Below are 12,640 nucleotides of genomic sequence, written 5' to 3' on the forward strand. Positions count from 1 at the left end.
CGATCCTGGACCTCTTCATTTGGTCTGCCCTGCTGGTGTATTCTTGAGTATGAATATGAGGAAGACTGCAGAAAGGCTTTAGATGTTTCAGGTGTGTCTGGCCTCTCTTTCTTTGCCCTTCTGAGTTTCACCCCTAATGCTGTCTTTTTCCTGGAGAGAGTTGGATGTAGGGCCTGATGTTTTCTGGGTAGTGCTCACAGAATCACCACCAGTTTCCTCTTGGGTATATGCTAGGATTGGGCCTTTGGGCCAGTGGGAAAGACGGGATATGTTCCCAAAATGGTGACAGTATAAAACATAATAGACTGAGTGCCACATGCTTTGGGTCAAGAGAGAATGCCTAGAAATCAGAGAAGGGTCCTGGGGTAAGCCCCTAGCTGAGTTCTTAAGGGAAATGTGTGCGTGGATCTGCCCTTGCTGGCTATTGCTGTGGGCAAGGCTTTTTTTTTTTTTTCAGAGACCCAGGGTGGGTTGGCATCTAACTTTTCCTAGCTTTCTAGACCAGGAGGCTACTTATGTGGAATGTGCTTATGGGCACTGTTTGGAAAAAGGAGAGGCTGTCTGAGGCACGTTGGGAACCAGGACTCAACTGATCTGCTTCCTGGTCTGTTACTTAACTGGGACTTGAGGAGAACTAGCTTTGCTGACCCTCTGTCTCCACATCTGTAAATTAGGGGAATGTGTGGGGCCTTGTAAGATTCTGGGAGGGATGAGGGGGAATCTACAGCTGAATCTCAGTAAGGTGTCTGCAAATGGGAATATGAATGGGGAGAAACACCCAAACTAGCAAATCAGGGAACAGGAAGAACTTCAGAGGGTAAGGGATGGATCGTCTTGAATCCCAAGGAAGAGTATTTGACTTTTATCTTAGAGACCAGTAGGACCCACAGCCAGGATCAGATGACATCTTTGTGCACAGCTGGAGTTTTGATGACCCAGCCTCTCTCCAGCCTTATGTTATCCTGCACAGTTTGCAGTTATAACAGTCATTGCACAGCAGCCAGGGGACTCATTCCGGGGCTATTCCCCAGCAGTTACTCCCCTCATGGGAACAGCCTGGAATGTTAAGGGAGTAAGTGATATTCTAGTGACAACCTTGAATTTACTTTATTAAAGATAAATAAATCACACGCCAACTTTGACATTTAACTGTTATTAGTAACAAATTGCTCTCCATCCATACACTTGTCCATTCATGACACCTTAGGGAAAAATTGCTGTTGTGGCATTTGACCTTAGTTAGCACTTTTTTCTGAGCTTTTAAAAAAGAAATCATGAGTGTGTAGAAACTTCTGAGGAGCAATTTTTCAGCTGCCTGTCAAATTCTGCCTATCCCCCTTCAAATTGGGCTTCATCTGTTGGCTCTCCTGGGCTTTAGTGGTAAGATTGGAAGTGTGGCTCATCCTGAGCCAGGTCCATTAGCATTAGGCAATAGTGTGATAGGCTGGTTTGGAAATTTTTCTGGTTATTGACAGGCCTTACTGTGGCTTCTCCCAAATGAATGAGGAATGTATTTTTCTAAATTCAGCCATTGAGCCAAATGAGCCACACTGGGATAAACTCTGTTTGTTTACACATTATGTAAGAGAAGGGCTCGGCCATTAAATTCTTCTGAGCCAGAATTCCTACCCTTCTTCAAAGTTGTGATGAAACTAAACAAACACTTTCCACAGGAACTAACTCCTGCCCGAGAAATGGGAGCAGATGCTCCTGGGAGGCCTTCAGCAACTTTGGAATGTTTGAAGTAGAAATATGTAACCAAGGTGAAGTTGTTCCAGAAACATTGCTTGCTCTAGCCAGAACCAAAGCACATGTCAGCTTTTTTTTATTTAGGGCAAGAGGTGCAGAATGAACTGAGCCATTCTAGGCAGAATTTTCTTTAGAATGTTTAATTTGGGGTTTTTATCTCATTCTGCATCTCATAGCATCCACTTCTTGTGACCTTTATTCCTTTTTGCTTAACTTTAAAAAAAAATCTTGATTCTTATCTCTTATCTTAGCTATGCTGGATTACATCTTGGGATCAAGGAGCCCTTCTCTTAACTAAAGCATTCAATGATCACTTCTCTGTCCTTTGGAGCAATGTCAGCTGCAGCACAGAAGGGAAGCTGGGGCTCACCTTGCCTTTGTATTGTCTCAGTAAGACTGGGAAACTTGCTGCTCCTCCATTCTTTTTGGGATAGACAAAGACTCTACCCTCAAGGACATAGTTTTCTAGCTCTTGCTAATGTGATTCTGTGGAGTGAGTTGATTTATTTTGGCCTGGGTATGAAATTTTAGATTGTCAGACACACCAGATTCCCCTGGAATATGTCTGAAACAGACTTTTCTCAAGGCATCTTCATGGCTGCTTACTATAGTTTCCTCTTTAGATTTATGTATACTGTGTAGTAGTGAATTAATGGCTCTAAGAAATCCTACTGAAGTGAAACCTACTTTTACTCTATTTAATCTGGTATTTCTCAAATATTCTTGATCTCAGAACTTTTCCCTAAAGAGCCCAAGATACCAGAGGAGATTCTGCTCTAGGTACCCAGTTTTAGGTTGGTTTAGGGTCTGTTTGTTTAGTTGGTGTCCCATGGGATTATGAGTTGGGTAGGCCAAGACCATGCTAACTTCCAGTTTCAGGACTGTGGGGTATAGTCATTACTGGATGACCTGACTGTCTTTCATCTGTGATAGGACTGTTCCATTTCAGCTTAGCAGTCATCTCTTTAATTGCATGACGGGGCATAAGGAGTTCCAGTATAAAAGAACCAAGAAACTGTGCCTTTCTTTGAGGAACTTAATTTCTACTGGCGTGGGAAGAGTCACAAAACAGTCAAACAAGTAATACTATCCAAGGGCATATGAAATAATCCCAACGTGAGCCCAGCTCCAAGTGGTCTGTCTTGTGACATTTTGGGGTTAGGGAGTGGTAGGAAAGAGGTAGCCTTTATTGTGTCTTGACTTACTAAGGTATATTTTATGTTGGGTGAAATGCATGATGACCTTTTTTAAAGGTACTCTCTGGTTGATCTGTAGGTTTCCCTCTGGTGGGTTAACGTTCTGAATTTAGGATGGTCATGTTATCCTGCTCTGACTCTCAGGCTGTGAGTTGTCTGCTTGGTTTTGGAAGCCTGCTGTCTTGAATGTGCTATGATGAGCTGAACGGATGTGCATTTTGTAAGTTTGTCTACCTTGATTAATGCATAAAAGATGACTGTAGTTACCAGTATCAGTGGTGGTGAACCTATGGCATGCATGCCACAGAGGGCAGTTTATCATTGGAAGTTATACAAGGTTCACAATTGCTGGTATATAACCATGGTATATATTACTGGTATATATTATGGTATATATATTCCCCCTTTGAAGTGCTAAGAGGAAATTCTGAGATAAGTAGCTTAAATTCTTCTCCAACTCTGTCATATTTTATAGAGGATTGACCTAGGGCTTTTTTCTTTAACTTTTAAAATTAGGATTGATCTACCTGATGGATATCTTCAGTAGTTGACCTCTCCCTAGTTTGGAACAGCCTTTTTGCCTCAGTAGCTTTTGATGAGGTACAGGGTCTGTTCTTGGCACTAATGGTGGGGTTCAGCTTCTTTTCAATGATCCACACCCCCATTGAGGAGGCATTCCTTTTTTGCCGAGTGCTGATTACCAGAAAGTTCTTCATTACACTGGATGAGATTTCTGCTTCTTAGTTCCATGCAGCTTTCTGATGTACATGATGTGATAAAAAAAATACAGTGAATGTTTAAATTTTAAAAAATTCATTACAGTAAAAGACACATTGGTATTAATCCCCCTTAAAACACTCTCCTGTGCTTCAAACCCACCCCATTATTATTGCTACTTTGTGAAGCAGTTCTGGAAGTCCTCTTTCATGAGTGTCTAGTTGTGCTGTTGTGGCTGCCTCAATGTCCTGAATTGATTCAAAAGTTTACCTTTCATGGTCATTTTGACTTGGGGGAAGAGGTAGAAGTAGTATGGTGCTAGTTCTGTTGAATAAGGTGAACGAGGACATACCATAATGTTTTTATTTGACAGAAATTTCCATAAATGAAAACTAAACCATTTTTAGAAAGTAGCAAGAGTGATGGGATAAGTGTGTTCTAAGTGTAAATTTAAACTACTTGAGAAAGTGGCAAAAATAATGGGATAAGAGTGTATAAAGTGAGGGGGAATACATGTGTCATTTACTGTAATGAATTTTAAAAATTTAACTATTCATTGCATTTTTTTTTATCCCACCTTCTGTTAATGTCCTGGGGCTGCCATAATAAATTACTGTACAGTAGAGGGCTTAAACAACAGGAATTTATTTTCTCATATCCTGGAGGCTAGAAGTCTGGGAGCAAGGTAACTATAGGCTTGATTTCTTCTGAGCTCTCTCTCACCTCGGCTTATAAAATGGTATTTCATCTTTGTGTGTTTTCACATGGTCTTCCTTCTCTGTGTTCAAATTTCCTCTTAGAAAGACAGCAGTCATAGTGGATCCAGACCTGTTTTAACCTGATTACTTCTTTAAAGATGCTATTTCCAAATAGTCACATTCTTAGGTTCAGAGGAGTAGGACCTCAACAAACAATTTTTATTTTTAAAAAATGTATTACTACTGTACTTTTTTTTTTTTTTTTTGGTACCAGGGATCGAACTTGGGGCCTTGTGCTTGCAAGGCAGTGCTGTATTTTTTTTACAATACATAATGACCTTTTATTGTGGATATTTGATATAGGTACATGACACATTTTTTTTAATGTCTCCTTCCCTCCTCTCCTTTCCTTTTCCCTCCATCTCTTAGTCTCTTTCCATTTGCAAAAGATCTATGTCCCTAAACATAACAATTTTTGAGAGAAACAATTCAATCTATAACGTAGAGCTTGCTTATTTATTTTAGTACTGGGGATTGAACCCAGGGCACTCTTTCACTGAGCTACTTTTTTTTTTAAAACTGAGCTACTTTCCTAGCTAGCCCTTTTTATTTTCTATTTTGAGACAGGGTCTAAATTGCCCAGGTCTGATTTGAATTTGTACTCTTCCTCCTGCCTTAGCCTCCTTCATGGTATACACCAGTGCAGATTACTGGTGTATACTGTGATGCATGGTTTAATTTAGAGCTCTTAAGACGTATGATGGCCTTTCAGATTTTTGAAGGTTGTAATCTGTCACCCATCCCCATCAATTAAAAAAAACACAACTTCTCATTGGTGAGCACCCCCAGTTTTTTCCATTGTTTCTCATAGGAGATGGCTTTGAGGTCCCCCATCATCTTGAGCATGGACTTGCTTTAGCTTAGGAAGGACAAAGTGGAATATCTTGGACTGCTTGTCGTATTCCAAAGAGAATTTATTCTAAAGCTCTGCCTCAGGAGTTTTGATGATTGCTGAAAACAGTTTTAAAGTCTAAAAATAGGCCTACAAGGTTTCAGTAGTAATTATCATCTTCAATTTTGCCTGAATGTGTCTGACCATTGACACATACACACATCCTCTTATGAGTTCAATGCTGTGTCTTGTTTGACTCAGACATTGTATTTAGAATTAAGAACACAAAGTCTAAATTTATTCACCACTCTTCTCCCTTCCTCGTACTTCTTCAATTTTAGGAAATCAGTTGTGGATAGTTATCGCTATAGAACAGATGATTGTAAATATTTTTTTCTTTTTAAGTGTAATTGCTGTCTGGAGAGCTAGAAGTAAGTTAGTTACTTGAGCTCATTTTAGATGTATAGTCTTATACCAAGCTGTAATGTCATTAGATTTAAAATTATAAAGTATCCTCTTTATTTCTGGAATTTTTTAACTTTTTATTTCCCGGTTTCTCTACTAGAATTTACTGAAAAGACTGTGTTTTAATCTTTATGTTGTACCACACCTGGGTGAAGTTCAGAAAAAGTTTCTTAAACGACTATCAGTGATGGCTAACCTTTTAGAACTTTTCTAATAGTGATAGCAAACAGCCCACTGTGGCACTCATGCTATAGGTTCCCCATCACTGGACTAAATCAATCCTCTTAATTAATCTTGTACTTAATCAGATATCTTAGAAGCCTCATGTAACAGAAACAGCAATTTAGGGCTTAGGGTTTATTCTGGCTGCTTCGCCCTGCCCTGTGCTCCTTTTTTGCACAGTGCTGAGAATGGATCCCAGGGTCACATACATGTTAGGTAAGTACTCTACAACAGAGCTAGTATATCCCCCAGCCCCTGCTTTTCCTTTTGCTGTTGAATTGTGAAGCTTCCCATGAAGAACCCCTCAGTGCTGTTCACTCTTCTGCCAACTGGTGTTTTATAAATCCTGATGGATAGTTTTTATAGCCTTTTTCCCTTTCCTGTAGTCTCTTTAGATAGAATGTGACATCCTTGGAGTTACTTTCTCTGAAGGTGGCTTTGGCTGTACCACTCAGGATTTCCAAATCATGGCCCTTTGATTTCTAGGGCCCTGACCCCACACAGTTGTTAGGCCCTCTCTGTTTCTGAGGCCCAACAACATTAAGAACACCAACTATTTATTTATTTATAACATACTTTTCAGTGTCAGTAAAAATAACCTGACCTTGCTAGTAAGCCAGGGTGAACACTCATTGGCCTGCAGCTCCGTGATTGGCGGACAGCTTCAGCCAGGTGATGAGCCTACCTGAAAACTTCTGGGGCCTCACCTAGTACTTCTGCAGGACACTAAAGCCTGCTGGGCTCGCATGGGGTTCCTAGTTAGAGTCCATATCCCTTGTGATGAAGGGGTTGAGGGTAAAAAAAAAAAAGACACTAGAAACTTCTTCTGAACTTCACTTAGGCGTGCTTTTGAGAGAAGCCCATGCTGATCTCTCTGCCAACTCCCCAGGCAAGTGTGTTTTCAGTATTCTGCACAGTTTAATCACTGGTGAACTAGGGAGGATTGTACACAGTGTCCATTTACTCTTCCCTAGAAAGATAACTCAAAATTCTAACAAGGGACCTGAAGAACGTTGATTCTAAATGTGGGTAACTTAAAATCTGTAGGTGAAGAATTTTAAGAGTATGTAAAAGCTCTTGGAAAGGCCTAACGGTCTAGGTGCAATGGTGGGGAACCTATCGCTGTTATCATTGAAAGGCCTAAATGGTTCTCCATCACTGGTCTAGGGTCTTCTCTCAGGTGCCTCTGGGAAGAGATGTCCTAGTTTGACAGAGTGGATTGTGAGAAACAACCCCCCTTCACAGGGCATTGTTTAGAATTGGCTTAGTTGCTGGAATGCTGCTGAAGCCATACTCTCTCCTGGCTGTCACATGCCAAGTTGGACTTTTGGGGGCAAGTTTTGTTGTGGTAGCTTTTGAGCTCCTACAGTTCTTTGCATGGTTTGGGGAGGGCCGGAGCAGCAGAGTGAAAGAGGCATGTTCTGTTAGCTGGAGTTTCCACTGAAGTGCTAACTGTTGGATTCTTTGACCCTCTAGCCTATGAGGGTATTTATAACTAGCTGTTTGTGTGCTTGGAGGAACTGAGGCCCTGCCTTTCTGTAGTGGTTTAAGAGCTGTGTCCTTGGTATGGCTTGAAAGGACAAGCCTGGTGGAGTGTGGGAACTCATCCATGGCTCCTCACATCCTTGTTCTACCCACTGCCCTGCCAGGCCAGTGGCCCTTTTAGGGTTAACTTCTCTGCTTTGGAAGCAGCTGGCCAGTTTACACTCCTCCCTGGGCTGTACAAAAATACTTCCTTTGAAGTGTTAGGAGAAGCGGTGAAAGGTAAAACCTGGTGAAGAATAAGATCTGGAGTGGGTTTGAATGCACTTCTTTCCAGAGAGTGTACTGTGAGGCAGAGCCCCCAGCTTCATCATAACCTGCCAGGCCTGGTGGCTCTCCTCACATAGTTTACTGCTTTGAGCCCAGTTACAGCTGGCTCTGGGAGTGTGCACGCGTGTGTGCGTGTGAAAGGAATATTTCTCAACAAGAGAGATAGTTAGAATGCGGCCACCACACTTGCTGGTGGCAGGAATCCCTTTGAAGGCATTCCCCCTTCCCCTGGGTGAAGGGAGAGAGCTGTTCTCCTGTGTGGGGGAGGAGGTGGTATTCTGGAGTATTCGTGAAGTCCTAAAGTCACCAGTCCTGTTCTTGCTCCTACTGGGGTAGGAGAGTTGCCACTGATCCTATCTCCTTTGCAGTTCAAAGCCCAGCAGTCCAAATGAGCTCTGGGCCTGGAGTCAGTGGTTCGGACTTCTCTCAGCCTTGAGTTCCCTGTCAGTAAAGTGGAGCTAGCAGCTCTTGGCAAGTGTCTGTGGAAGTACAGGGCTAGAGGCACCTTGAGAAAGTGCAAGATACTTCTCTAGGATAGGGCCTGCTGTGGAGCAGGAATGGCATTTAGGATGAAGGGGCCAAAGAGAAGAATGCCAGAGCAGAAATGAGACGGAACAAAGCTTGAATGTCTCCTTAATCCTTGAGTATTTGCAGCCAAGGAGGGGTTGGGGCGAGATGGGAGGAGAGGCAGCTGTTATATTCTAGAAAAGAATGCCAACCTATTTCTCCCCACAGATGGGGCCACACAAGTTCTTTCTGAACTGGGGTTTGCAATTCTTTTTCCCTGGAAAATGCCCCCATGTGGACTTGTTACTTTTTACTATACTACTTCCTGTCTCTCTTAGACAAGGGACATGATCCACAGATTCAAAAATAATATCATACATTGATGACTTTTGTCAGGCACTGTGTTAGGCACCCAACATGAATGATTTCATGTATTTCTCTTAACAGCCCTGTGCTATTAACCTGGCCCCACCTTTATCTCTTTGTCTTTTCTTAATCTCCCACTGTCATTTCTCACTCCATCGACCCTTCAACCATGCAGGCTGAGGCACTTGTCTCCATTTTATAAATGAGGAAATTGAAGTCAGAAGAAGTGAGATGAGTTACCCAGGTTCTGTTACCGAATGTGCAACTGTGGAAATAAGACCCAGTCTCTGACTTTGGACTCTTTACTTTTTTTTTTTCCCCCTTTCTTAGACAGGGTTACCCAGGCTGCCCTTGAACTCATCATGTATCCTCCTCCTAGACTCTTTACTCTTAATAGATGGAAGTTAAGTAATGGAAGCTGAGATTTGATTTTGTGCCCCAAACTTGGGGAGAGGTTGTTTTTAGGGAAAGAAGTGGAACATTGAACTCTGTTCATTGAGGTAGTTTTGACTCATGTTAAATCCATCACTTGGCCCTAACTGATTAGTTATATTTGTTTGTTTGTTTGTTATATTTGAATAAACATAAATGCTTTTTGCCCAGTGGTTCCTGAAAGGGGACCTTTGTAACGACTAATCCTCCATGTTGTCTTTATAACACAAATGCTTTTTCTCTGTCTTTGAGGACAGGAAGGAAGGTAGTCCTTGAGCTCTAACCAAGGCTTTCTTCCAGTTGAAGGTCTTGGAATTGAGGATGGACAGGTAGCCTGCACCTCTAAGAATGTAGGCTTTGGTGTTCAGTTTAGAACCAGAGTTGACACTTCCTTCAAAGGACTTAAGGTCCTGTCCTTGACTCTACACAGCTTATAGGGGGAAAATGAGGTCTGAGAAACAGTGATTTGCCCCCAACCACACATGGAGCCAGACCCAGGGCCAGGCCCTGGCAGGTTCTCAATCCACTGGCCACATGCCTCTCCTTTTCACCTGAATTTCAAATGGAAGGGAAGATGAAAAGAATACAAATGACAAGTCAGAGGAGTAGGAGGGCTCTCATTTGCAAACAGTTTCTTTGATCTTTACCTCTTTGTTTAAAAAAGAAAAAGCCACACACACAAAACTACAACTGGTAGCCTGAGCACATGGTTCCCTCTAATTCATTGAGGAGCAGTCCTTTCTCTTCTAAGTGGGGTGCCCCTTACCCCCAGTGATCTGTTTTATTTCAGGCCACACTTCTTTTCTCCCTTCTGATGTTCCGCTGCCAGATGTCACCCTCCTCTTCCCAAGGTCTTGCTATATGGTTCATGGTGGCCTTGAACTTGCAGTCCTCCTGCCTTAGCCTCTGGAGTGCCGGGATTGCAGATGTGTACTGCCACAGCTTGCAAGTCTTTCAGAGCCTTTTACTGCTCTGCAGTAACCCTGCCTTACTGTAGTATTCTAAAGCCTGTGAAATTTTGCTCCTGTCTTTGTAATCGAGTATTCTGTAGAACCCCTCATGTCCATTCAAATGTCTCTTCCAAATAGGCTTCGGCCTTTATTTACATCTTTGCCCACATTCTGCCTATCTTTCAAGGCTGCCATCTCCAGGAAGCTTTCTAAGACCATTGCAGCACTCAGTTGTCTCTGCTGCCTCTGAACTTGAAACAACCTGGTCTGGCCACTTGATAAATGAAAAATAATAATAATAATAAAATGTTGAACTACAGAGATTTTTACCAGATCTATGCTATGGCAAAATGTATTTTAAAATCAGGAGTATTGGAGTGAGTCAAAGAATTTGAGTTTGTATAATGAAAAAAAATTTTTTTGAGACAAGGTCTTGGTATGTAATTTAGGCTGGCCTTGAACTCACTGTATAGCTCAGGTGGGTCCTGAGCTTGTGACAATCCTCCTGCCTCAGCCTCCCAAATGCTGGGATTACAGGCATGCACCACCATGCCTGGCAGGTTTTTTGTTTGTTTGTTTTGGGTTTTTTTTTTTAGCTGTTATGAGAATCTGTTTTGTTTTTTTGACCCTTTCCATAGTTTGTGTTTGTGCTCTTGATTCCGAGAGAACCAGGTATGTATGTTGTTGGAATCTGAGAGAATCAGGTATGTTGATGGCCTTCACTGGAATTTTAAGTTGGATCTTCTAAAAGTGGATCCACCTGTATGGGAAGGATTTGTTTTTCCTTCTTCATCCCCTCCCAGTCCTGTTGTCTGCCTTCTGGCTATATATGTATGAAATTCTGGTCCTGAACACACCTAAGAATCCTGGTCCCTGTCCCTTTCTCAGTTAACTCTTTTGTGCCTGATCTGTATGTTGCATGTTTAGCTGCAACTCCAGGTGGAATCATGCGTGTACCCCCCTTCCTTTCCTTTTTGTTTGTTTCCCTTTTGTACTCCTAAGTTAAGTGTGTAGCAGAAGTGGTCCTGATGTCACAGGGTCAGCATCACTAACTCTCCATTTTTAAAATATAGAAACAGGCTAGGAGAGTTTAGATAATTCACCCAAAGTCACATAGCCTGTAAGGAGCAAACTTGACCTTGTGACAGCCCAGGAATGTGCCATGCCTTGTGATGACCCCATGTGGTGGTGGTGGGATCTAGTAGCCTGTCAGGTCCCTGTAGCTTTCAAAGGACAGGAGTTGTCCAAATGAAGCAACTTGGAAATAGTTTAGTATCTCCAAAAAAAATACTTTACAAACAGTTATCTCAAGCTGAGGCCCATAAATGTATTGTTAGTGATGTCTCCTCCAAAGGTACCCCCCACCCTGCAAATGGTTGTGCTTTTAGGTGCCTGGGTCCTTGGCAGCTGGGTCTGGAGACGGATTTTGGGTGGAGCTCTGGAGCTCCAGAGGGCTGGGCAAGGCGAGGCCCCGCCTGGCTCTTTGCTGGCACAGAGATCTCCATCTCCGATCCTCCATCCGCTTGGGCGCAGTGATGGTATCGGCTTTGCCGTGGGCGGGAGCTGCAAGATCAAAGGCACCACCGCGAGCTGGGGTGCTTCAAAGCAGCCAGAGAAGTCAGATTGATGCCTAGAATGAGAGCACTCTGCTGATGTAATCATAGCCTGCGAGACAGGTTCTCCTCGGCGCCCCCCCCGCCCCCCCCCGCTTTTAAACAAAGACATCCCTGTTTGTTTAGCAAGGTGAAGCCTGTGCCACAGAGGGCACCGGGATCTGGAGGACTCCACTCTTCCACCTGGTGGGTCTGTGGTGGGGCAAAAGTGCTTCTAGTGGCTAGAGTTTTCAGGTGGGCTTGCAGATTTTCTGTAAAAGATAGGTGTGAGATATTGCCAGAGGATGGCAGGCAGAGCCAGCTGGTGGGATAGGGGCCCCCAGGAATATGGATGAATGCCAGGATCTCCAGTACCCTCAGCCTGAATATCTCCCAATCTGTAAAAATCACAGACATGTGGCTAATCTAGGTATTTTCAACTGTGTTGATGCCCTATCTTAAACCTTATATGCACACTTCTGTGAGTAAAATCATATCCATATTCTGTTTTCTTGGCTTGGTAAGTCTTGCAGATGAATACCCAGACAGACAAAGCAGCCCTTCAAATTGAGCCAGCTTGTTGGATGCTAAGTTCCTTACCAAGATCTTCCCTACATCAGAGTTCAAGATCAGTGGAGTCTGAGGCATTCCTCCACTGAAATGATGGTGACTGAAGTCCTCCTTGGCATCTTACAGGTGTCCCACCCAAACACAACACCTGTAAAAGCAGATTTCCCTGCTTTTTTGGGGGGGGCCCGGGGATCGAACTCAGGACCTTGAGTTTGCAAGGCAGGCGTCAGAACCACTGAGCTAAATCCCTGGCCCAGATTTCTCTTCTTAAATGGAGAGTTCCGCCTCTTCTCCAAAAGGACATTCCCCAGTATTTTAGTAAGAAAAATTTCAGCCATATAGGAACAGGGAAGCAGTTGTACAGTGAACACACATATATACCTACCGCCTATATTCTACTGTTGACATATTACTGTATTTATTTTACCATGTATTTATCAATCTTCATACAATTCTAATATTTGAAACCCAA

The 12,640-nt window shown here is 42.9% G+C and overlaps 1 protein-coding gene across 6 annotated transcripts in view; it reads left to right on the forward strand.

Annotated features, from left to right (window-relative positions):
- Znrf3 (zinc and ring finger 3) overlaps nt 1–12,640 on the forward strand; it is a 172,560-nt gene that overhangs the window by 39,875 nt on the left and 120,045 nt on the right. The window contains exon 2 of one of the 6 annotated variants that reach the window (XM_087197987.1): nt 1–91. The exons of the other annotated variants lie outside the window; for them this stretch is intronic. Within the exon in view, the coding sequence (XP_087054113.1) occupies nt 83–91 (9 nt within the window). The 5' untranslated portion in view covers nt 1–82. The remainder of the gene's footprint in view (nt 92–12,640) is intronic. 6 annotated transcript variants of the gene reach the window in all.

Source organism: Heterocephalus glaber, unplaced genomic scaffold (genome assembly GCF_053883595.1).
Source record: "Heterocephalus glaber isolate CG9 unplaced genomic scaffold, H.glaber_assembly_v1.0 deba00001687, whole genome shotgun sequence".
Classification (NCBI taxonomy): Eukaryota; Metazoa; Chordata; class Mammalia; order Rodentia; family Bathyergidae; genus Heterocephalus; species Heterocephalus glaber.